Source organism: Anolis sagrei, chromosome 2 (assembly GCF_037176765.1).
Source record: "Anolis sagrei isolate rAnoSag1 chromosome 2, rAnoSag1.mat, whole genome shotgun sequence".
Lineage (NCBI taxonomy): Eukaryota > Metazoa > Chordata > Lepidosauria > Squamata > Dactyloidae > Anolis > Anolis sagrei.
The window spans coordinates 225,837,986-225,865,574 of NC_090022.1; the positions used below are offsets into that span (position 1 = coordinate 225,837,986).

The window sequence follows — 27,589 nt, forward strand, 5'->3', positions numbered from 1 at the left end:
TTGTAGATTGTAATTACTGCCGAACCAGTCTTCTATTTACATTCAGGTTACAGAACACCTTGATATTTAAATCACAACTAGTCAGTAGAAATATTAATTTAATGATGTTTAAATAATTAGATCTCAATTAGTTAAATATTTCATTCCAATCATGTGTAAGGAAGAATTTGTATTTGTGTTCAAATACAGAATCATTTTTCCCCTTGTGGAATAAGAGGAAAGAAACATGCATGCACATTTGCTCGACAATGTGCAGTCACATGGTAAAGTCTGGCATAAGCAGACATGAGGTCATGAATATTTCTGGCATTTTAACATCTACTGTCGCTACAACTGACTCACCTCTTCCTTCCTCATAGCGCTCTCCACTTCTACTTTAAAAAGGTGAGATATCATGCAGAAAATTTCCTTCAGATGTAGAAATGCAGCTTTTTCTTAAGTCAAAGGCCTTATTTAAGAAGCAGCACAAGAAAATAGTGAAATCAACTGTTTCAGCACAACTGGGTGAAGTTTGAGAGACTGCAAAATGAACCCTGCAGGTGTGAAAAGCTGTTAAAAGACCTAATTTAATATTCCACAGACTCCTGTTCAAGTGATCCTTGAAGGAATCTTGCATAATTTCTGCTACCATATTTCTCCAAGTACAAGTGCCTATGCTGAGCCAGGAACTAACTGCAGAAAAAAAGTAAAATGAAAATATTCCTATATTTCACATTTATGAAATCTGATGGGTATTTGAAAGGTAATTTTCTATAGGTAGAGGAGACAGGAAATCACATCTATTTCCAAACTATGACCCTTATCTCTAGACAAAATATACAAGGGTTGAATGAAAAGTAATGCCTCCACCTTTGTAACTCCTCAACAGATGGCAGTACTAGTATGTAGCAGGTACTGGCTTGTTCAGTAGACTCTCCTCTACAGTTCCATTTTGGCTGGAAGCCTTAGCATTGAACAGTTGTGTTGTTAAAGTGCGAAGTATGGAACCCTGCGCAGACAGTTGGTCAATGCGACTTAGCAACATGTAGTCATTGAATTCTTGACAGCAGAAGGTGTCACCCCAAAGGAGATTTATCAGAGAATGCAAGCTGTTTATGGTGATTGTGTTGATGTGAGTACTGTGCATTATTGGGTGAACAAGTTTAAAGATGTTGAGGTAGGAACATCTGACTTGCGTGACAAACAAAGAGTTGGATGTCCTGTGACAGCAACCACTGAGTTTCACAAGCAAAAGGTTGACAGCATGATTCAGGATGATCGTCGTATCACTCAAGAGAGAAATTTCAAGCATAATTGGCATTTCATAAGAACGTATAGGTCACATTATTGCTTTGCTTGACTATCAGAAGATCTGTGCACAATGGGTACACAGGATGCTGACGCCTGAAATGAAAGCGCACAGACTTGCAACTTCAGGGACTGGATCTCATCACCATGCAACATCTTCCATACAGTCCATCTCACTTCCATCTGTTCCCGATAACGAAAGAAGATCTGTGAGGGCATCTTTATGCTTCTGATGAAGATGTTGAGAGAACTGTGAGATGCTGGTTGTGGAAACAGAGTGTCGACTTCTTCCGTGACGGCTTCAGAAAACTTGTTCATTGTTAGCAGAAATGTATCCAATTGTCTGGTGATTACGTGGAAAGTGAATAGTGGTAGTTAAAAAGCACATTCTAAGGATTATTTCTGCGTTTGATTTATTAAAATATTCCCATCCAAACCCAAGTAACAAAGGTGGAGGCATTACTTTTCATTCAACTGTCGTACACTAGTTTGAAATGGCGTTCCAGGTGTTTCAAAATGATGAACCCAATTTCAAAGCAGTATATTTTACAATGGCAACATGTTCTAATTACACCAAAACTTACAGTTTAATGATCTATTAAGTTTTACTATTTTGAGCCAGAAAGAATTCTAAAAAATAACTTCGCAAATGGGAGAATATCTCATTAGGCCTTATGCTGCAGGGTCACCCTTTGCAAATGACTGAGGCTAGTAGATGTTTGTGCATGAGGAGAAGCATATAGCACTAATGCTTTGAAACCATTTCAAGTGGACAGTTCATATTTGCAGAGACAGCTCAATTTCAAATCAGGTCCACCCTTTTGAAACACCCTGTATATTCAGGGAAAGAAGTATCTGTGAAACCTAAAACCTTTATCCAGGGATCTAGAACATATTTTGATTTGTAAAAGCATGAGAACATATCCATGGATATCCATGTTAGCCATACAGTAAAATAAAACAAAATGCAAAACCTACAAAAAAGCAATGCCTTCATCGGTCAACCAAAATGTACAAAACACGCCATGCAAGCTTTTGAAGATCTTTCATCAAGCAAAATATGTTTTTTTTACCCTATCTTCCCCTTTTCACATATCTACTTCACACATCCTCAGATAGGGAAAGGCTATGAGTATAAAGCAGGAATGGGCAAACTTCAGCCCTCTAAGTGTTTTTGACTTCAAGTCCTAGAAATCCCAGCCAGCTTACTGGCTATTAGGAATTTTGCAAGTTGAAGTCCAAATCAACTGGAGGGTCAAAGTTTGCCCATGCATTTAAACCAGCTTATGGTTACACTGGAGCAGTCTTTCTGTGAATCAAGGTCTCGGGGTTAGTGCTGTAAACATACTACTCATATAAGAAAAATGACACTCATGGAGAAACCAATTCATTGCCACCTTGTGAATGACTAAGGCCAGAGACAGTTTGTATGCTGGGCAAGGTATTTTATCAGTGATGCCTTGAAAAACTATATGCCACCCTTTCAAGGAGTAAGAGTTTCATCCATGGACAGGTTGGTGGTTGCGATAGAGTGATTTCAAATCAGATCCATCTACTTGAAACACCCTATATTTCAGTTTAAATGTATTATTATTATTATTATTATTATTATTATTATTATTAAACTGATTAAACTGGTGTGGCAGCCATATGTATACCAGTGCAGTCACTCCCTGCAATGCCTTCAACGTACACTGCAGCAGCCATACTACAAAATACTTTTATCACACAATGCTTCAAATTTCCCTTTTCACATCAATACGCTTTTTCACATAAATGGCACAGCACAAAGCAACAGATGCCAGATGAAATGTTCAAGTGAGCTCCATATGAAAGGCTCTAAAACTCCCTACTGAGGACGTCTAGACTGGCCTGTAGTCTCTTTGCCATTAAAGAGAGACTTTTTTCCTTTTATAGGCTTATGAAAGAGGCCCTTAGCTGGATGAATTTCTTCTTTTACCGATATGGATTTAAGTTGTGTTTTAATTGTTATACTTTTTGTTTCATGTTTTAATTGTATTTTCATTCATTTGTATGTGAAATCGTATTGTCTTGCAAGCCACCTTGAGTCTCATTTTCCTGTAAAGGCTTTCACGGGGAAATATAGTAAATGTAATCCGTTGGTTAATCCATTCTTCCCCTTAACTGACAATACCAAACTACCTTAATTCCAAACTGAACTATAGATATACCACGCCCACACAGCTGGGAACCTATGCTCTGGTTTTTATCCAAATACAAATGGGAACACCAATTCAGTAGTATATGATATTTTAGGTATCTGTTACAATTGTTTCCAGCTGATAAGTATCTCCTAAGGGTTTTTTTTCAACTCAGCTTCAGCAGCCAACTCAGTTTCAGCAATTCCTTGACCAAACAACATACCAAGAGGATCATACAATGAATGCTTTGAATAAGTGAAAAAGGTGGAAATCCTTAAAAGGACATCAGAGTACCAAAAGGTGTACAATCATATACAAAAAATAGGTAACAATTACATCTATTAATTGCCCCAAAATACCATTTTTGAAATGTGCAATTTTTGTGAGTCACACAATAGACGCTTGAATTTAAATTATAGGTCATCAAAATAATGGAATATGAGGGTAACTTAGATGGCTCTAATGAGATATTTTCCTGCTTCATTTTCTACTGAAACTAGACATTCCAAAGATCTGAATGCACACTTGTTTTCCAGAAGACAGTTTTAAAGATGGGGATACTGAAAAACCCCCAGATGCATTACAGATGTGCATCTAAGGTATTAAGTCTGTCTCTGTAATACCAGATTAGATTGCACATGGGCGCTTAATGGGTGAATGTGCTTTCATGCAAGAAGATCCTTTCACAGAGAAAATAGCAAGTCTGATAGAAATTAGGCTTGGAGGAAGGACTGTTCAGTCATCTTTGCTCACACTTCTACCAGCAGTTCAGTCTAGACACGTTTGCTAACTATAGCAGCTTAAGAAGACCAGTTTCACCACAATGATATTTAAACTGCATTGAATGTCTGCTATAGGAACTTTTCCATCACATTCTGAACCAGATGGAAGAATATTAAGAACAACTATAGGCAGAGTTCTTATCCCCACACCCCACCCTGCCCAGTCCATAAAAAATAAAAGTTGGGTTAAGCAGATTAATGGATTCAATGCCAACTCAGGCAACTGCTAGTACTATAGCTGGAAATAGTTCATCTGCATATTTAAAACATAGTGCTTACCTTATTATGTTCATAGTTGTATGGGATTCTGAGTGTATCCATGGCTCTGATCATTGACTGCATTGCTGTGAATATATTCTGATACACAAGCTTAGTGAAACCTCTTTTGTCTTCATCAGAGTATCCTGAACCATGAATGATTCTCATCTGTTTGATAAATGTGCTTTTGCCACTTTCTCCTGTACCTATAAAACAAACAAAGAGATATCATTAGCCTACCATATTTACAGAAAATAAACAACTTGCACAGGGTTTCCTATCTAGTTTAAGAACATTTTTCCAGTTGCAATAGGTTGATATAGTAATTTGCAGTCACTATTGGCATTACCAAACCTCTTTCACATCAATGCTACTTAAAGTTTTATAACAAGGCAAATACATCTATATTCTAGAATGTAGGTAAGTTCTTATACTAAATATTCAAACAATCAGTTATATCTTTATAGTTACATTACAGCCATATGTGAAGTAATAACAAAATCCACTAACTTCAGACTATCAAACAGTCTAGAAAATGTTTTTTTTTAAATTAGCCAAGTTTCAAATTTACTAATTTAAAATTCTCAAACTACTCAGAAAAATGGTATTTGTGACAAGTTACTTCATCTTCATAACAAAGAAAAACATGTACAGTAGAACCTATCCCACGTTATATCGGGGAAGAGCTGCAAAGTTCTGATTTTATATGTTGATGAACAAACTAAGGAATCCGATAGGATGAAACACTTGCACACTTGGCATGTAGACTTTCAAACTGCATCCAATAATTTCAAAATAAATAATTCAAACAATCAATTAAAACAGAAAAGCAAGAAGTATAGCATGTAAAATAGAGCTAAATACAACAGAATGTGCATAGATAAATGAAGAAGTCTTAGCCAGGCACTTAAAATTTGCCAGCTTTAACAATGAATGGAATGATTATTCCAAGACTTTGGAGATTGAGAAAAGGAAGGGCCTTTGCAAGTGTCAGGAAGTCCAGCAAAGAGAACCCTCCAGAAGCACATTTTTCGTTTCACTAAGTCTTTGAACAGACTTTAGGATGACTCTATCTCCTGAGCACACATTTACCCTTTTTACAAAACTGGAGGGACGATAGAGGGGTCAGCTGAGGATAACTGCTGTCTATGTTCTGACAGCCAGAGTACACCATAACAACATCATCCTTCAACACTTCCGGAGAATACATGGGAAATTGGAGAGGATGCCTGCATCATCTTGTACCAACTATGCGAACAGTGCAAGCAACCCTCCCTACTTGACTGTCCTTTCCTCCATGACTGCAGTGGCCAGGCAAAAGGTGGAGGGCAGCCAAGATAAGTCATATTAGGCTACAACCTATCAAGGATTGCTCTGACATAGCTGGCAGGAGTGATTCTTGCTGAAGGGCAAGCAAGGATGGTGTTGTTTTGAATCAGGTATCTGAATAGTTCCCAATATCCCAGAATTAAATTAACTTCGGCTTCAGTCATTCTTTTCTTGTCTAAGAACTCAGACATCTCTACACTTTTTGTCTTCTTTCCAGACTTTCACTACTCTTCACACTTTTTTCTATTTAATTAACAAAAAGTGAAATAAAATGTTCATTTTGCCCTTTAATATCCATTAGACCTGTGCATTTCAGCTGAACCTTGATCTATTACTGCTGGCTGGATTTTGGGAGACCCCCAGATTTTTTTTCACATACCTCCCAAAAATGGACGAGTAGCCGAATAGACGTTTTCAGTTCACAGCCAAAAACCGGCCAAATCTGGCCCATTGGTAGCAATGGGGGAAGGCTCCCTCGGCTCCCCTTCCCATCATTTTTAGGGCTATGAGGATGAAAATGACCATATTTGAGGACACATCAACCACTGTTAGCCCACCAAGTTTCATAACGTTTGGGTCACCCCCTGATTTTTAGAATTTTTTTCTTTTTAGAAATAAAATCTCCTTTTAAAAATTCCCCGGAAGGTATCCCCCACTGCTTGCCCCAGGAATAGCAGCAGGAGCAGCAGCAGCAGGGAACCATCCCTTCCTGTCAAATATGTACTTGCAATCACACAGTGCAGTGCCCCACTACACCACCTTATTCTTTACTAATAAAAAAAATCATCAGAAAGCAACTTCTTCCAAAGCTTTTGCATTTCTTGGTCTCACAAAACATGCTGAAAGAGGCCAGCGCCAACAGCAAGCAAGCATTGTCCCCTTATTCGAAAAACACCCCTGTATGATACACGGGGGGGGGGGGGGGGGGTTCAAAATGTACTGTGGGAATTTAGCCATGTTTGGGGGAAAAACATGTTTTGGAGTATATTATTTGAAGTCTTAGCGGTTCAGAGAAGGTAATCAGCTTCACCGATTCAGAAAGGCAAGGCGGCAGTGGCATTCCCAAAAAAGGGCAATAGAGGGGAGAAGTATGCCTTCAGGTCAGGGGCAGAGTGGTTGGTTGGCCACCCTAGCCCACAAAGAACTAATCAGTCCCCCAAAGAAGGAAAAGGTAGGAGGGCAAAGGAGACCCTCCAGGATGGTTATGGGCAGAGTTTTTGACTGGCCACCCCACCCTTTCTAAGTCTAGCAGCAGACTAAACAAGGAAAAAGGAGCAGCTGGCCTGCGTGGGGCAGGCGGTGCAGTTTTGACAAGAATACTCCCACCACGAGGAAGGTGAGCATACAAAATAATCTTTGGATAGCAAGGGTGTCGGGGTGGTGGTGGAAATGCTTGGGGCGGCAAGGAGGACAATAAGGCTTTTAGGTACACTTTGAGAACCTCTCTTCTGCTCCATTGATGACACAGCTTGCATTAGACATGTCATGGCGTTCTTCTATTCTAATTGGCCCAAAAGACAGGGCTCACAAAGAAACCCCGTACGAGCACAAGGAAGCCTCTTTGTGCACCGTGTGATGCCAAATAGGAGAGGGGAAGCTGTGAATGGCTGCCGTGTGGCCCGTTTCAACTAAAAAAAACATGGTTGCTGAGCTCTACTGTTATGGCCAGCTAAACAAGCAGGATTGGCCAAAGGGAACTGACCAAACCAAGCCTAAAATCCATCCTTACGTATTTACAAATATACACTTGAAATCAGTAAAATGGACAATGTTTATTTATTGGCTGGATTACATAGGAGCACCACCTGAGATCAGGTTCAAGCATCTGCATAAATTTTATTTATTTATTTATTTACAGTATTTATATTCTGCCCTTCTCACTCCGCAGGGGACTCAGGGCGGATTACAATGTACACATATATGGCAAACATTCAATGCCAAAAACACACGATATAGACAGACAGTTAGAGGCTATTTAACTTTTCTGGCCACCAGGGGAGCTGTTGCTTTCATCGTCCATCTAAAAACCCTTTTCTTCTCTTACTTTTAAGAATTTGGAATTTGCCACAAATTGGCACAATCACTCAATGGGACTGAAGGTTCCACATTTTAATTAAAACCAACTTGCTGACTTTTTATAAAACCTTTGGGTGCACAAACTTCGGGATCCCCTTAGAATGCAAGCCAAGTTTCTAGTGTCAGGGTCTTGGAGTCAAAATGGATGGAAAAACATATAACTCACTATTATTGATTTATGTACTTATTTTATTGAATTCAGATTCCAGTTTTTAGATTTGGTTCATCAATATCATCTCTCACACAATCAATATTTCATGTCTCAAGAAGCTTACTAAGTGTCAACAATCCCTTTCTTGTATTACCTAAGACCTTACCATCTACATTTTAGAAAGTATATATTAACTCTATCACTGCATAACAAGCCTGAAGCAGGCATACAATATAGTGGTTCTGATAGCTATAACTTATAGCTATAACTAACTCTAATATGAAAGTGAAGCAAACATTTACTGTTGCTGAGGGAGAGAGAGAGACAGAGAGATTAAACACTGAAAGGGGACGGGGGACGGGGACAGAAAACATTTCTTTCCTATCATCAGCATATACTAGGATTTGACAGCTTTATTAATTATATTGATGGCAAGGCTAAAACTGCTCTCTCTCCTAACAGGGAACGAGAAACTATAATGGAGTTTCTGTACCACTAACACATTCTGATTTTCACATACGCACAAATCCATTAATTCTATTCAAAGAAGAGATGAGTGAAAGATTCAGACTTCACCTAGTTACAGATGAACACAGGATGCAACTAGATCATATCCCAAAGAACAAAAGGGGGGGTATAGTATGAAAATGGCACAAAGACTTGTATCATTCAATTCTGGTTTCAGAAAATAACAAATTGATCCTCATATATCTCCTCTAATGAAATGTTCTAATTCAGAGCTCCAGCAATCCTGAAATACACCCCCTTCTACTGCTTTTCAGCCATTGAAAGAAATGAAAGAAATTTGAGAAGGTAGTAGGAGGAAGCTCCTCCTGTTACAGTAACGTTGAACAAATGTAATGTTCTCCCTGGATGGACCAGAGCTCCCAGCATACTTTGCCACCGGCAATGCTATAAAGGACTGATGGCAGCTGTGGTCCAACAATATTTGGAGAGTTACATTTTGCTCACTGTTGCGCTAGAGTAATCTGTTTTGAAGCTGTATATCTTCCAAATCAAAGGACTGTAGGGATCTTGAATCATTGCTCTGGAGAGAACAAAATGAAAGAGGCTCTTTTTTCAGTTCCTTTTTCCTGTTATGTTCCAACATAGTAAATAAATGTTTAAAAGCTTATGGAAACCACATCCGAAGTTGTTCAGTGATAAGGAAAGCTGTTTTTTCTTTCTTCCCTGTGGCTTCATTCCTACTTCTTTAAGTGTTCACCAAATAAGTTGTGGTCAAAGTAGGGCAGAGGGGTTCACCATACTGAAATAAAGAAGATGACTGATTACTCCCGTCTACATATTATGTCCTAATTTCTATGAAACACAAAGTAAGTTTATCAGATTCACGCAGTCTGTCAAAAAGATTCCTATCTCTGGAATGGAAATAAAAAATCTCACTGAAAACAAGAGGGAGATCCAGAATTATAGCATAGCAATTACTGGGCACTAAAAAAAAAACAAAACCCAGATACTGTCAGCCCTTCTCATCTACTAGAATTAAGGGCTTCTTTAACCTAAGATAACAATTGTCTAGGAATCTTTAGGTTCTACAGCATGCTTCTATGGTCAACATCTGCTGGAAGTTGCCTACAAAATTATATGAGAGGACCTATAGAGAAGAAGAAGAAGAAGAAGAAGAAGAAGAAGAAGAAGAAGAAGAAGAAGGCCTACTTTATTTTTCTACCCTGCCTCCATCTCCCTGAAGGGACTCGGGGTGGCTTATATGGGGCCAAGCCCAAGGCAACATACAATTAAAAACGGAACAATATAATATTAAAACAACATAAGAACAGCATCATCATAAACAATAATACAAAGCATCATAAGCAACAACAGAGATAAGTGTTTTCTCTAAGAACATCTAGGCCCTCCAGGCAATTATATGGCCAACTCTTGGTGGAGTCACTCTGGAAGACCTAGAGATTCCTAGGGAGAACATATCAATCAAATCCACTCATAATGAAATCTACAAAAGTGAAATCCGCAGATGTGGAGGGCTGACTACAGAGTGTTTTCAATGCAGACAATGAATTAAGCTATTCGACTTTGATGACTCTACGCTGTCAACCTCAATATTGTCATCAATGACAAGATGTTTGTTGGTTTTCCCCCCAAAAAACTTCTTGTTTCACATTTAGAAATGTCTGTACTTCTGCATATTTTGGAAGTCCTCTTCCACAAAGAAACCACACTAAAATGTAAAATGGTCTGTTTGGCTGCCATTGTTAGAGAAGTAATTACTGATCTGAAAGCTAGTCCAAAAGATTCTTGGTATGTATCCAATAAAGTCATTCTGCTTCTTTTTCTTTTGTTTCAAAAACAGTACAGAGGAACTGGGAAAAGGGTAGTTTTCAAAAAGAGTCGTTTAAAAAAATCATACTGGTTACAAAGAGTCATTTTGGTATTTTTCTAAACTTGTTTTCTAACTTTATCACTCTAGAAAGCATCAAATCACATCTTCTACAGCAGTGGTTCTCAACCTGTGAGTTTCCAGGTGTTTTTGCCTACAACTCCCAGAAATCCCAGCTAGTTTATCAGCTGTAAGGCTTTCTGGAAGTTGAAGGCCAAAACATCTGTGAACCCACAGGTTGAGAATCACGGATCTACAATTACATACAGCAAAACAATCTACAACAGAGCTTGCGATGGGGTACAACACTGCTGAAATACATATACCAAAATACATAGTACAAAGATTTAAACATAGTACTGATACAATGAGCATTTAAAAGTCACAGTTCAAAACTGACTGGGTAGACCGGCCGGAAGAGACAGATCTTTACTTGTGTCTTAAAATGTTGACAGTTTGTTTAGCTGTCTAGTCTCTCCAAGTATTCAAGATATGTCTTGAATACATAAATGAAAACATTTTTACTTTTCTAGATCCCCCTCCAAAACAAATTCAGGGATGACATATTTTCACCTATTTCCCCTTTTCTTTATTATTTTTTAACATATTGGGGGGAACCAATAGGAAAGCCTATCTGCTCTCATCTTTCTGTTCATACAGGACAGCAAATGATTCTGGAGGAAGCTGCTGTTTATCTTACTTGAGGCTGGCAGGTTACAGAAAGGAAGGCTAGAGCAGTATCCCATTCTTTCCCTACTAATGCTTTACTAATGCAACCCACATCAAAATCTGTTTCTTAAGGCTCCCCATGCCACTGCTGCTAAAAAAAACTTCCAACTAAACAGAGGAAGTGGAGGGAAAGGGAGTCTGAGAGAGCATAAAAACATTTTGCAAAAAGGAGCTTCACTATCAGATGCGTTGTATGCCTGTATATATTTACTAGCTGTACCCTGCCACGCGTTGCTGTGGCCTATAGTAAGAATTTTCAAAATAGAGGTAGATATCTGGACTATTATGAAAGAGAGGCACCTACCTATTGCTTCCCCCCTTTTTCTTCCCCTTTCTCTCCTTTCTTCCTTCTCTACCTCTTTCTTTCACTCCTTCTTTCGCTCTTTGGTTTCATCCTTCCTTCTCTCTTTGCTTCCTTCCCTCCCACTTTCTCTACTTCTTCCTTTGTCTCCTTTCTTCCCTTCCTGTTTCCTTCATCCTTTCACTTTTTATTTCCTTTTTTCATTCCTTCCTTCTTTATCTCTTGCCTGCCTTTCCTTCCCTTTTTCTTTCCTTACTACTTTCTCTTCTTCCTTCCTTCTCTCCTTCCTTCCCTCTTTCCTTTCCCCCCCTCCTTCTCTCTTTCCTTCATTCCACTTTTCCCTCCTTCATTCCTTCCCTTTCCCCCTCCTTCATTTCTTCTCTCCTTCCTTCCTGTCTGTTCTCCCCCAATACCATGGTAGAGTCCCTTCTAAGTCTATTCTATGAGTCAGGCCCGTAGCCAGGATTTCGTTTCGGGGGGAGCTGAATTTTTTTCAGGGGGGGTTTCGGGGGGGGCTGAGTTTCGGGGGGGGGCTGAGTGAAAGAGGGTCTACCCTAGCAAACCTTTTGTATCATTACCCCAATACCCCCATGCATATGGGATATATTGAGTATGGTGATCAGATCATGTTATGAATAAACATAACAGTTTAAGTAATGCACCAGTAAGGCCTTTTCGCGAACCACCATGAGAATTTCGGGGGGGGGGGGGGGCTGAAGCCCCCCGAGCCCCCCCCCCGGCTACATGCCTGCTATGAGTCTATTTAATAAAGTAATATATAGTAGTAACATTATATTACATAGTTGTATATATAACAATAATATATATATAATATAATATATATTATATAGCAATATATATAATAGTAATATATAAAGTATTATAATTCTTTCTCTCTCTCTGTGTGTGTGTGTATACACACACACACACATATCACACCAACATCCAACATCCATCCGTGTGTGTGTGCATGCGTGTGTCTACACTGCCATGTAATCCAGCCCTAAGTAGATAATCTGGATTTTACATGGCAGTGTGAAAGGTTTGACTTTGGGTGCATCTACACTGTAGATTTAATAAAGGAGGATGAAGCTGATGAGGGGAGGAGAAAAAGGAAGGAAAGAAAGGGAGGAAGGGAAGAGAATGAAGGGAAGGAGAAGGAAGGGAAGTAGAGAAAGGGAGGGGGTTGGACCGGATGGCCTTTAGGGCTCCCTTCCAACTGGTTGGCCATCTGTTGTGAGGGCTTTGATGGTCTCTTCCTTTACTGCCAAATGAGGTTGAGCTGGATGATCTTTGGGGCTCGTTTCCAAGCCATGTCAGTTTTGTGTGTCCCTATTACCCCCATAATGGCACCTTCCCTTGTGCTGTGGAAGTGTGTGTGTGGGAGACAGAGATTCAGAGTGTGTGCACATAGTGTGGCCCACCTCCCTCTTTTTTTCCTTCCCCCCTCTCTCTCCTCCCCCTCCTCCTCAGCCTCTGCCCATTGATCCCTTGCCTTAGTGTTAGCTAGGGGCTGAGAGACATGCAGGGAGCAGCAACCATTGCCGCTGCTGCTGCTTCAGAACCCTCATTCTGTGTCCTCAGCATGAGGGGGGAAGGGGAGGTGTGTTGTCTTCTTCCTTTTTTGAATTTAAAGGTGTTTTTATGGGGGGGGGGGGTTCACTGATGGTCACTCCTTGGATTGTGAGGAGTTTTGTTGCCAAATTTGGGGTCATTTGGCCCTGTAGTTTTTTTTGTTTTTAAGGTACTCATTATGCACAGAGCATGTTTATATATATAGATAGACAACACACACTCCTAAACCAGTTTTTATGTATTTTGAAGTGAGAAACAACTTCAAAATAGAAACCTAACATGATTGTTGATAGTTTAGAACTGTGAATAGAAACCTGAAATGTATATTCAGAAACAGGTTCCATAGAATTCAATGGAATCTGTTACTAGATAGGTACATTTAGGAATACAAATCTGTCTTTTAAAAAAGATGGTATGTCCTGGCTCTATGCTGTAGAATTAATGTACTATGATACCATTTAACTGTCATGGTCTAATGCTATGGAATATCAGACAAATATTTTGGTGAGCACCAACATTATTTGGCTGAGAAAACTAAGACTTTGCAAAACTGTAGCTCCCATGATTCCATAGCATTGATTCATGACAGTTAAAGTGGTGACAAACAACAATTATTTTACGGTGTAGAAGACACACCCATGGGTTAATACAATATGCTTCAATATCAACATAAGGATGAGGAGTTCTGTTCACTTTTAAAAAAATTAGGAAAACAGAGAAGACACAAAGTGGAGAATATCAATCAGTTTTCTGGGAGGCACTTCAGTTAATCAAATTCTTTGTTTGTTTGCCAATCTGGTGCACAACTGTGAGAAGCCCCCGGTGATTTATCCAATGCTCTCCTTGTAAGCTCTGCACACTTGGATACTGCTCTTACAAGATACATTGTCTAATGTCACTTTTCAAGCCCTCATTAATGATCTAACAGGGACAAGAACATGGGGAGGCAACTGTGCAATTAAACCAAATACATTTAACCATTTATGAAACTAACAATATCAAACATACAGAGACAAAAAGCTTTAGTTGCTGCTATGATTTTAGTACAATTTAGTACTCCAACAGATGGAATTGTCACAACTGGCCATTTAATTTTTCTACTGTCTTATCATCCCAAATCAAAACACCAGCCATTGAAATTAATGGTTGCAATTCTATACACAAATTCCACTGAATTCAACGATATTTACTTCTGAGTAAACGCACACAATCAGAAAAAGCCTGCTGAATGTATGTGCTGCTCTTTTTTAAACCTGCAGAGTTGATTTAATAATAACCCCTATAAATTCACTGCAGCATATCCATCACATTAGGCATATTTCTAAACATTTCCTACATTAAACATCAAATGCTTAGAATGCCCCTCTCTAATACAACTGCAGGATTCCTTCAAGATTTCTTGTGCAGTATTCTTGGGCCAAAGTTCAACAACAGGTGTGTTGGTTCAAAGATTTCTAACCAAATTTAAATCCAATATAGATGAATGATCACAAAGATAATGATGTTACTCATTAATTGGATCCCTTCAAGATTCTTATTATGACTGCAGAGTACAAACTGCACATTACAAATGCAGCTTTGGATAAGACTGTAATGTACCTTCTCCTGATAAGTGTATAGCAGAAGACTTATGTTGCACAGTTAGCACTGACTCTTTGTACACTTTGCACTGGTTTTGTATTTCCAAGTGCCTTTTTAAAATGTATGAAAAAGTGTTTTAAAATAATATTCATCATCAACACATCTATTACAAGTATTGCACAGCATAAGCATATTATCCTAAAATACACAAGCATACAACACAACATAGATACAACTTCCAGAGCTTTGTCAATAAAATTAATGAAGCCAAATAATATGTTGGAATAATTAATGTTTTCATTTAAATGATAGTGAAGTTGGTGCTAGGCAAACGGTTTTTTAGATAAAACCTGTCATATTTTGTGTGCCATAAGAAAGAAAACCTTCTCTTGCCATAATGATGGAAGACATCTGGAAAAACAGCCCTATGAAGAGTGTCTGAGGGAGCTGAGCATGTTTAATATGGGGAAGAGAAGGTCATGTTGAAATATTTGAAAGAATGTCCTAATGAGAATGAAGCAAGCTTAAATTCTGCTGTTCTAAAGACCACAGAGCAATAGATTCAAACTACAGGAAAAGAGTTTCCACCTAAATATTAAAAAAACTTACTGACAATGAAGTTGAATGGAATATATTGCCTCGGAGTGCTGTGGGGTCTCCTTCTCTAGAGATTTTTAAATGCAGGCTGGATAGTCATCTGTTGGGATTGCTTTGAATGTTGTAGTCTAGCATTATAGGAGTTTGGGAGTGGTTGGCCCTTGTGGTCTCTTCCCAACTCTATGATTCTAGGTACATGGAGAAAATCTTGGCAGATGACCACTGACTGGACAGAAGACCAACTATGACTTGTCCAAATATGTCAGAATATTTTGGAAATTCAGAGAAGAATACATAAAAAGTAGTGCAAAGTATGAAGGGTACCTTAGCACTGCTTTATCAGCATATGCAGAGGCAACATCTACATTTATCTTTCCTAAGAAAGGGTGGCAAAAGCCTTACACTAATGAAACTGAAAGGACACGGTAAAGTTTGCCTTAGTCACAAGAATGAGAAAAACCCATTCAATTGCAAATAAAAAGCCAACACTGTATTACATAACACTGTTGTTATTTGAGGGGCGAGGTCATATAAAATGGAATTAGATTTACATATGCTACACATGTACAACATTCTCCCTCAATTTCAGACAATATTGAAACTGTCATTTAATATCGCAAATATAATATCTAAAAGAATTGGTTGTTTTCCTGTAACTGTGGTTCTTTCTGTGGCATCTGTGATCTCACACATATAAGTGCACATCTGACACTTTCTGGAACTTGAATTACTTTAACATTAGCCCACACATCCCATCACAGAGGCATGGTTTCTGCCTGACTTCTATGTCCACTGTAGTGGTTACTACCTATGTAAATAGGTAGTATGTTTGCTGGGTTGTGAATGTACATAAGACTATGTGAAGACTCAAAGTTACACGTAAACAACCTGTTCTAATTCTTTGTGGTCTAACTTTCATATATTTAAAAAATCCACAACTTATTCAAACAGACAAGAGGGTTGCCATGCCAAAACAATTGAAAAAATGTATCTTCTATAGTCAAGATCCACAATAGATTGAAAAATCTGGCTTGCCATGGCAAAGGAAAGTTAATGGTAGTAATCATGTTACCACTTTACACACTTCAAATAGTGGAATATCATTAGAAAATTCTCTTGAGTCTCATAATAGCAACTGAACCAGTGCTCAACCAGGAAATAAGCATATCTTTCTTAGGAACCCCCAGCACAAAAAAAAGCCATTAACAAAGCAATCCAGTAAATGGAAAAGCCTAATATTCTGCAGACATCTAGAAAGTTCAGTGCCCACACCACATCTTTTGTGGTTCTTTCACAAATATTAATAATGAGAGATCATAGTAAATATAGATGTACAACACTACTTCTAATATCAATTCCAAGTATGGACAAAGAGCATCCTTATCTGAATGAGAATGCAAAGAAGGCTGGTCTGAGCAAAGAGCACTAGTTCTTCCTGCAATTATGACAGCTACAAAGAATGCAGTCTTCCACAACAGTAGTTGCATATCTATCACAAGATGCTAGTGGCTCTAACAGTTTCTTCATTATCATTGTGAGGACAAAAGAAAGTCTTCAGGCAGAAACTTGTGTCACTGAGGAATTATGCCAGTTTTTAAAATCTTTTAAGACACTTTATCATGATATTCTTCAAGTGTCCTAAAGTGAGATTTTGTTGCAATATAAATACACATGTCAACAAATGTCCTTTATCACTCAAGGAAAAAAAATAGTAGGTCAAGAATGGGAAAAAAATTATGTGGGACAACATAATATGTGTAGAGATGTTCAAGAACCATTTCCACTTATGATATTCTGGCCAGTTTGCACCTCTTTAATCCAGAACAGGATGGTATAAGTAGTGAAATTGTCATATCATCTGGGACATATCTGGATTTCTCATCCTTCCATTGGATTGTGTGAGAGACTGGCATTGTGTTGTCTGATAATACCTGAACCACTTTCCCTGCAATAATGGCCTCAAATGCTCATGCCTTCATTACTCTCAGCATTTCAGAGAAAATAATGTGCATCAATTTTCCTGTTTGTTTCTATAATTGTCTTTGAATCAATTGCTGGTATTGTGATGGCATTCACAGCACAATACGAGCAACTGATTCAAAGACAATGTTTTGTAGTATCAGGTACTTTCTGATACTTGCTTGAAGCATATTAACATTTAAGTAAACAAGCATCTTGCTATGAGAGTCACTGTTGATTGACCAGCTAGATAATATGAAGATGTTTTACTATACAAAGACATATACTAGGATTCATTCAACTTAGATGGTAAGAATGACTAAATACTAGACTTGTTCGCAGTAGTCCTAATCCAGTTTCCCCTCACTGAAGGAGAGATCTTCTATTGTCTTGCACCTTGAAACCTGCTGTTTTCAACTAGGCATGCCTTCTAAGGACTATTTCACTTGAAATAGGCCTGGTGTTGCATGCAACGATATGACAAGCTGTATTTATCAGTTGTCTTGTTAAATGATGTGTTTCCACTTTGAATTCATAAGTCACCTTTCTGTCATCTGCACATAATGATCCATGAATACTTCAATCTTTCCCCCAAGAATTGCTGCTATGGTTCTATGTCCACTTGGTTGATAGCAATTCTGAGGAAAAGGACTACTGCAGCATACGGCTTACTTGACATTGTGTCCAATTATCTGCCTTCTGTGTCCACAGAAATAGAAAGAAGCAGAATGCTGATCAATTATTTCCTTTGAGTGACCTCAACAATGACAAATTTGCTTGGTAATGCTTTCCTTGCAAACTTAGCACAAAGTTTCAATTTTATACAAAGTGAACAGTACCAAGGATGGGCTTTTTTGCAAATAACTGGTGACATTATTACTAACGCCCATTCCACAATTCTGTCAGTACCAGTACTTTTTATTTCTGCGGCCATTTTAAACAAGATAGTTCTGTTTCATCTGCTGCTTTTCTTATTGATGGTGCTTGTGTTGTTTTAATTATATTCATACACAAATCTGATATACATAAGGATTGCGGGTAGTTCCAAAACGTTGCAATGTGTTTTACAAAAAAAAAAAAAGGCACATACTAAGAAGGAGGATAGTTTTTTTTTTTACACTATGGCATTGTATGTACATGGGTGGAGATCACAGAGGAAAGAGAATTCCATTAGTACAGAGGCTATTAAGAAAATCAAGTTATTGAGAGAAATAGGTTGTTCTGAGCCAGCAGTGTGTTTTTTTTTCTGCCTTCCCTTATGACTTATGCATGATCCTGGAAAAAAGGGCAACTGCTTGTGTTGTGCACTAACAGGATTCTAGGCACAGTACTTTGAACAAATTGAAGATATAAACATTCATATTTTGATGAGGTGGAGCATGGCAATGTGAATATTTCCACACCAGATCCTTCTTAAATGCATTTTAATAAAACCCTACACTTTTAAGATTTACATTGCTGCCTTCTGAGCACAGCTAGAGCACATATTATTCTTTACCTATCACCATCCCGCCACAAGACAAACTGTACAAAGTATACCCAGTTCTAGCATAAACCCCAGAGGATGTATTAAATAAAAATTGGCAAGATAGTTTCTCTAATAAGGATCTAGAACTATTTTAAAAGGCAACACATTTTTCTAAAGAATCATCTGTTGGCCATTACTTGTAACTCATGTAGATCGTATTCCATTTTGATAGATAGATATACATAGGTAGATAGACAGATAAAGTTTCCTTTCAACAATACCTCAAACGCCCTATCCTTTCCCCTCCAAAGAATCAGAAGTCACATTCTAAAGTAACCTCACTTGTTGTGCAATACTTTTTTAACCTCAACCTCACTACAAGGCTCAATGGTGAAGGCACTGCCAGTCATTACTGGATAAAAAGGTAATAAAACAAAGACAAACCTCCTCTGAAGATATCTTGGCAAAAAAACTCCATGAGAGGTTCACCTGAGACCTACCATAAGCAGGAAATGACTTGAAGATGCACAATGAACAAGATTGCCTTTTACATATCACTGTGGATACTAACACTTAACCAGAACCAAATATGATGAAGTATGCCAACTTCAATCTCATATGATCTATTTATTTCCTTTTTAAAGCTAGGATCCTTGAGACTACTACTGTGTTTGGGCTTGTAAAATAAGAGTGCATGCTCATTTGTTTTCACTGTACAGTCACAACAAATGGCCTAATCAGTCAGTACAACTAGGTCATAATTAATAACACAAGAATTAATTTCTTGGAAATGATTAAGAGTATGGCTTGTTCTGGTACAGTGATTCTCAATCTGTGGATCTCCAGGTGTTTTGGCCTACAACTCCCAGAAATCTCAGCCAGTTGACCAGCTGTTAGGATTTCTGGGAGTTGTAGTGAGATTGAGGTTAAAAACAACTGTTCTAATAAGTGCTTTCTCTGATTGTTGTTGTCATGTACCTTCAAGTCATTTCTAATTTATGGCTATGCTAAAGTAAACCTATCAGATGGTTTTCTTGATTTTCAAGATTGAGAGCAGGGTTTGTCTCTGCCTTCCTCTGAGGCTGATAGGATGTGACTTACCCACAGTAATCTAATGGATTTCCATGGCTGAGAGGTGATTTGCACCATGATATCCAGTGTCTTAATCCAATACACAACTACATCACATTTGCTTTTTTAAAACCAGACCAAAATGTATTTAGTCCAGTATACTGTATGTATGTGTGTGTGTGTGGGGGGGGGGGGGGGGGATGTGACGAGACAGGAGAAGTTTCCAGTAACCAAGAACTCTAGAAAGCAATGGGAGTGTAACCCAGTGGTAGACTACTTTACCCCAGGCACAGGGAAATTTTGGCCCTCCAGGTGTTTTGGACTTCAACTCCCTCAATTCCTTACAGAAGTTTCCCGATGCCTGCCTCTTTGGGAAGTTGGCTGCCTGAGATGGCCTGGAAGAGTCAGTCCATCAAGAAAGATGGAGGAAAGGCAATGTCACAATCAAAATCCAGAGAAGAGTGAACCTAATGTGAAGATGTTTAAGTTTTAAGGTTCTTGAGTGGTCCCAGTACATCTCGTCTGGACTATTGCAATGCACTCTATGTGGGGCTACCTTTAAAGAGTGCTCGGAGGCTTCAACTGGTCCAGAAATCTGCAGCCAAGTTACTAACTGGAGCACCATATAGGGAGTGAACAATTCCCATGCTACTGCAGCTCCACTGGCTCCAAGTCTGCTACTGAGTGAAATTTAAAATGGTTCAGGTACAGACTACTGACCAACAACAACAACAACATTTTATTATGGTCCAAACACCCAAACACCAAAGTATGCAGGTAATGGGATTAAGAACATCCAGTTGATTGAACACATAAATGGATAAAATTTACAACAATAAAAACTGCTTTAAAAACATGTTGGCTGACTACCCGCCTCTCCTCATATGAACCTGCCCAGACACTATGTTCATCAAGTGAGACCCTCCTCTCAGTCCCACCCCTACCCCAAACATGGCTGGTGGAGATGAGAGAGGGCCTTTTCTGCAGTCCCCCCCCCCCACCCTTGGAATTCTCTCCCAAAGGAGTTTAAAATGGCCCCCATGCTCTCATCTTTCAGAAAAGGATTAAAAATGTATGTATGCTCCCAGGTTTATGGAGACACCTCAATATCTGGCTGCCACACAATGAATGTCTTATGGACGGTTATGGTTTTAAACTGCTGATTGGGTTTTTAATCTCCTTTAAATCACTGTTGTCATGTATGTTTCATTGGTTTGTTTTCATGTTTAGTTATGTTAAATTGTTGTTTGAAATATCTGCATTTAATTTATTATGTCTTCGTATTTTCACTGTGTATTGTATGGCATCGAATGGCTGCCATTTATGTTGTAAGCTGACCCGAGTCCCCAAGGGGAGATAGGACAGGGTATAAATAAAGTTGACTAAACTTGACAGTATCACTACAGGCAAAGTTGGTGAGTTCACAGGAAGAGGACCTACTCAGTGGATACTTCCCTGCTCTGGATTTCCCTTCCACAGAAAGCCAGGTTGGTCTCCTTCAGCCCAAAGGCAAGCAAAAGACCTTTTCTTTGTTTAGATAAGCCACTAGCTGTTGAATTAAGGCAGGAGAAAGATATTTTAACGATGTGCCTTGTACTTTCTTCTTCACTGTTGTTTTAAACAGCTTTTAATTTTTTTAAAAAAAATGGATTTCAATCTGACTTTTTAATTTTTTGCCCTGTTGTTTGAGATATTTTATTTTAATCAATACTGTACGCTGCCTTTGTTTCCTATTGGGAAAATGGTGGGATATAAACTAAATACATACCTAACTAATACATACAGCCACCCACCAAATGAATAGGAAATAAAATTCAAACTATGGAAAACACAAATAATTTTAGAAACTCAGGGTGCATCAAAACTACATAGTCAAACTACATTAATTCCACCCTCAATTTCATGTCAACAATGAATGAATGGAAAACTCAGCAACATGGAAAACAGGAAAAGGATGTCTTCTTATCCTCTTAAGAGTTAATATAGTTCCCAAATTTTACATAAAACTACCTCAGGAAAAGCCCTAAGCAGATAAAATGTCATTTTTCTCCTTCTTTTGAGCAAGTTCATCTTTGTATCTTGGTAATGGAAACATACAAAACATCAAAAGGTGTCAGCAATCACCATCACAGATTCCGTCATATCCTCCAGTAGACTTTCATTCCCCAAAGTACACTTTTTTCACAATATGGATCATTTAGCTTGTGTCAGTTTTATGAAATCTCTGGGGAACCACCTTCACAGATTTGCAGTTTTAGATGAAACAGAAATGAACCAAAATAAAAAGTGAGGGACTCTTTGAAAGGAAGTGCCTTTTCAAAATGGCTTCAAATCATGAACTCTTTCCACTTTAAAGGGGAGAAGTGATACTATTGAAAGGCCATTTAAGTTATACCCATCTTGCACTGGCCAATCACCAGAAAGCTACATTACCCGCAAATCCAGGTAACACTGAAAACGCCTCTCTAATATTTTGTGTTGGTAGGGACCAAATACAATTTACATGGTCTTCTGTTGTCCTGAAAACTATCTACATAATAAAACACAACATAATATGACCCCCATATCCATGGGACCCAGATCTCCTTTTTTATTTATCCATGTCTGACAAAATGTGTTCCCTCTAGACATTTTCTTGGTCTTTCAGCATGACTCTATTGTGTGCTTGGGTCAGAAGTCCTTCATTTCAACAGGGCTTGCTAATATCCATGTTTTTGCTTATTCACATGGAGTTTGAAGGCATATCTCCTGCAGATACAGGCTTTACACCATAACTGCATTTTAGCCTTAGTAGTTATATTTTTATTCTTCCTTTCAAAGAATTCAGAGAAGTATACTGAAAATTCCTTTTGGTTTTATTCTCATAACAATTATGTGATAGAGATTAGGGGATTGAGCACAGGATCACCCAAGAAGTTTTATGCTTGAATGGATATCTGGTCTAGGTTCAATCTTCTATCCACAGTATCTTTTCAATAATGTGGCTTCCGTATATGTTCATTATAGAGAACTGCAATAATTTACACTGCCATCAGTCAGATCTGGCTGACTCTCTTTTTAAACCTCCCAAAATCTGTCATGTCACTTATTCACAGTCCTACATAGACTAGACAGTGTAAATCAATGAATCAGCTGATCAAACTGGCACTCTTTGTTTGGGACTAGAAACTGGATTTAATACAACATATACAATGGACATAGACTATATACACTGTTTTTCTATACTAAATTAAAAAAAACTGTCATTAAAAATATAACCTTAGGCATCTGGGGTTCTTTTGGGGGAGGTGGGGGAATTTTGGACATCATTATTTCATACATTATATCCTTGACCTCAAGTCTCAGAACTTTCATCAGAAGGGAAGCCTCAGGCCTTTTCATCATCTCTTCAATTTTGATGATACAGTGTTATGACCTTATTTAACAAAAGAAATCAGCATTTTATTGTTTGAGTAATTTGGCTTCATCTGTCATGTAATAAAACATTTTTATTAAAATGGATCTAAAAAACTGAAGAATATAGAGATATTTCAAGTCCTAGTTGGTATTTCAGAATATATCTTTCAGGCAACATAATCTTATATAAGGAAATTACAGTCCCCTGCTTCAAGTTCTGTAACAGTAACTTGTGAGAAAACGGTTATGCATATACAGAATTCTTGTGCATTCACTATTTAGTAAAAGGCTTTTAATATATAATAGACAGGGACCAAAAATGCATTGGAAAAATGTTGTCTCAGCAAAGGTATCCATGTTCAAAACCAGAGCACATATCAAATAACTGACATCCGTAATCTTATGGGGTCCCAGGAAGTCCAATGAGACACACATTTCTCTGGCTGAGAGAACTATCTCAAATATTTCCTATAGTAATACTGTGAATAGTTAGATCTATAGCTTCTCCAGTAAAAGTTCCAAGACTACCATCATTGTCTTATCCTTCTCCTGAAGAGAACCATCCATACGGGAGCATCTGGGTCTGTGAGACTTTTTCCAAGTTCACCCTTGATTTTTTGCAACATGGTGTTATGAGTACTAGTAGTATGGAACAGAACACATACAGTCAGTACCTACATCATTGATGAGTGTGGAACAGAAAACAATATTTTCAGGCTACTTCAGTGCACCTGTCTGGTAAAACTGTGACAAATTTTAAAAGACTGCATATTATGAGCCTCACTTAAGTACAATTGATGTTCATCATGACCTCTACACAAGGCTTTCTGCTAACACACAATCCATTTTTAAGGGAACCCAAGTGGTTAAAGGACACTGTATAGAACTTGATCTATAGAAGTAGGTTTTAAAACAGATAGAAGAAAGCACTTTAAAGAACATTTCAATAAGCTTAGCTCAAATAAAAAGGTTCTCCTGGACCTTCTGCCAGACGTACCCAGTAGATTTTAAGTTGAAAATTTTAATCTGCATTTCATCAGTGGATTTTAACTCGTATTTTAACTCTGTGTATCTTGTGGTATGCCTTGAAATAGTGTTTTATCTGTTGTTTTAATGATGTTGTATTCCGCCTTGAGCAACAGGGAGAGCTGCGTAAAAAAATCATCATCATCATCGTGGCAGACAATGTAGAACTGAGGATACAAATCTCACAAAAGTACAACAGGGAGGGGCAGATGTACCACCAAAACCCAAGAGATGCACTGTGCAGGGGCAAATTCATATGTGTGGTTCACAGAGATGACAACAATTGTTTTACTGCAGTAAAACAATGTTTTACTGCAGTTCATTTTTGGCAATATTCGATGTATTTAGCATCTGGTTCCTATGCACAGAAATCGAGCAAACACTGATTTCTTGTACCACAATACCATTAAACAAATGTAAAGTAATACCGTAGTTGTCATCTGTAGATGGTAAGTATGCTTTTAAGCTTTCAGAAGGAAATGGCTCATTGTATGCTCCTGTAGACAAGTGTAACCGTAGTAAAACTCTTGTTAAAACTAGATAGGATATTTTGTCCTTCTATACACATTCACCTTTCTCTGTTAGTCTGACTACCTACTCTCACATTTTCCTTCATGTTTAAACGCAAGCAGTATTAGAGCAATTTACTATTTATCAATAGTAGATAAGGTCAGTGTAAAGGTAGGAAGGGAACAAAGTCCTACAATATATATATATATATATATATAGTGTATTATCTGACTTGATATTCTGGGTTATATGGCTATGTGGAAGGGCTCCTAGAGACTACATTGTAGTCAGTCAGTTCAGAAGGTTAAATATTGTTAGGTGGAACTGCCAAGAGATTTCTCAATTTGCTAATCATAATCTACCCTCAATATGTAATCAAGATTTTTTTTTAAAGGAAGCATTTCAATGGATGCTCGTTTTGATACACTGACAACAGCAAACGGGGAAGTATAATCAAGAGACCATTATTATATTTTTTCTTTCTTATTCAAATTTTGATTGTAAGCACAGGAAGAAGGAAAGGAAAGAAACCGCTGCTTTCCTATGTATTGCCAAACATTTAGAATCAAGTGCTGATTTGATTGGCTCTTGTTTGCATAATTATTGTGGGGTATAATTCTGAATATAGCCTTCCAGCAGTAAAACATTGCAAATTAATCGCTTTAGCCCTTCCTTTCTCCTGATCATAGACTTGTAGTTCAGTAGTACTTGAAACCCTAGACTGTTTGTCTGGCTCTCATTCCAGACACATACATATGTGCCTCAGGAACGTAGGCAGAAAAGAACACAATGAGAAGCAACATTACTGAGTTGGCTGGTTTACCATCAAGTCCCAAAGTGCATGTGCTCTCTTTCACCATCTTATGATCAGTGAAACTATGACCAGTTTGAAAGCAAGAAGAATTCAGACATTTATGTTATTTCAAAACACAATGAGCCAAAATTAAAGCATAAAATCATTTGCTCCATTGAAACAATACTTTTGCTAACACACATCTTTCTTTACCATTAGGAAAACACCACAGTCAAAAGATAATGTTCTTAATGGTTATTTCCAGCCAGAGTAAATCCAGTGAATTAATTGTTAAGTGAATATGTGGGGTAAACCCCACTGATTCAGTGAGTGACTCTAGTAGGGACTAGAATCATAGAAGAGAATCATAGACTAATAGAGTTGGAAGAGACCAATAGAAAAGCGCAATAAGTTACCCCTGACAGAAAGCCACCCAGTCTCTGTTTAAAAGCCTCCAAGGAAGGAGCTTCTATCATACTTCAAGGCAGAGAGTTCCACTGCTGAGCAGCTCATAAGGTCGGGAAATTCTTCCTAATATTTAGGCGGAATCTCCTTTCCTGTAAGGTGAACCCATTGCTCAGAGTCCTAGTTTCCAGGGCAGCAGAAAACAAGTCTGCTCCCTCTTTCTTATGACATTCTTTCACATATTTATGCATGGACTAATCAGACTACTATATTTCATGCTGCTAGAGTAATTCACAAGTTCTAATTTCTAATGCAGATATGTGTGGACCAGATAATTAGTCCAGAACAAAGTAACAATGATGACAAATTAGTTCTGATTTACTTTTTGGTTTTCCAGAGAAATGGCATCTATATACACAAACTCTCATAGGAGCCATGTGGAAAGAATGAAAAGCTGAGGGTAAATATATATCTAAACACAGATGTCCAGCAAGAGCACATTTGTCTCGGTAAAATGAATGTTCCTATCCACAAATGGAGAAATTAGCTCAAAGGTGGGTACTAGCTTTCCACTATAACAGTGACCAGTTTGTTCAGTAGTTTGTTTCATGTAGGGAAGTGGTGGGAAGCTAAGCAAACCCACAAGCACAGACAAGAATATCTACGATTCAATTGACTTTCTGTGGATATCAGAATGAGAGGTGGTGAAGCATAAATCTCACAAAAAGAGTCCTCTGGGACAAAACCAAAGAAAGTTTCACTTGATATAGCATGCCACTTCCCATTGTCGGAAATCAAATATATATGGTGAGTCTGTAAATAGGACACAGGTCTCACATTGTTCTCCAAAGGCCAATCTGCACAGGCTCTATATCACTGGTATGGCAGTGATATAGAGCCATGAAAATTAGTAAGCATACATTTCATTAATTTTTGTTATCCTAAAGCCAACAATAACAAAAGAAATCAATTAGTTTTTGCACGTTCTGTGGTATACTGTATATAGCATACTGTACATCTCCCATCCTATAGGTTTATGTTATTTTATGTTGTTGTGTGCTTTCAAGTCACTTCTGAATTTTGGTGACCATAAAACAAACATATCATGGTTATTTTTCGGTCAAGATTTGTTCAGTGGGGGCTTGCCTTTTTCTGAAATTGAAAGAGTGTAGCTTGACTTGCTCAAGGTTACCCAATGGATTTCCACAGCCAAGCGGAGATTTGAACCTTGGTCACCAGAGTTGTAGTCCAATGCTTAAACCACTGCACCACTCTAATTCTCATCACACTAACACATCTCAATAACTGAAATACTGTAAGTGATGCATAGTAAAATAAGTACCCTGGATTTAATTATTTTAAGTTAAAAATAGATACATTTCTAAATAAATATGTTCATATTTTTTACTTTAAACAGTGGTATATACTTTTATTATACATTTGTTTTTTACAGTTAGATCATGCTCTTCTTCCACTGAAATAAAGAGGCATACATGGCTTATCTCAAACTTATATCTTTGTAACAACCTTGTCAGGTAGATCAGACTGAGAGACAGTGGCTAGTCCAGCTTGGCCTAATGAGCTTCATGACTAAGTGAAAAATAAAAGTTTCCAATACTTTAGTCCAATGCTCTAACAATTATATCACACCATGATTAAACACATATTTTAAAAGTACAGTGCATCTAGGCATACACAAGTATTAGTCTTCAGTTATACTGAACTCCCAAGGGATTCATAAGAAACCAATTTACGGCTGTAGGTTCTTGTGGGTTTT

General features: G+C 38.0%; 1 protein-coding gene across 2 annotated transcripts in view; it reads right to left on the reverse strand.

Moving 5' to 3' along the window:
- The window catches only part of LOC132767334 (guanine nucleotide-binding protein G(q) subunit alpha), a 113,160-nt gene that overhangs the window by 64,719 nt on the left and 20,852 nt on the right, over nucleotides 1-27,589 (reverse strand). For both annotated transcript variants that reach the window (XM_060762165.2, XM_067464438.1), the window contains one exon: nucleotides 4,511-4,695. In XM_060762165.2, coding sequence (XP_060618148.1) covers nucleotides 4,511-4,695 — 185 coding nt within the window. The remainder of the gene's footprint in view (nucleotides 1-4,510; nucleotides 4,696-27,589) is intronic.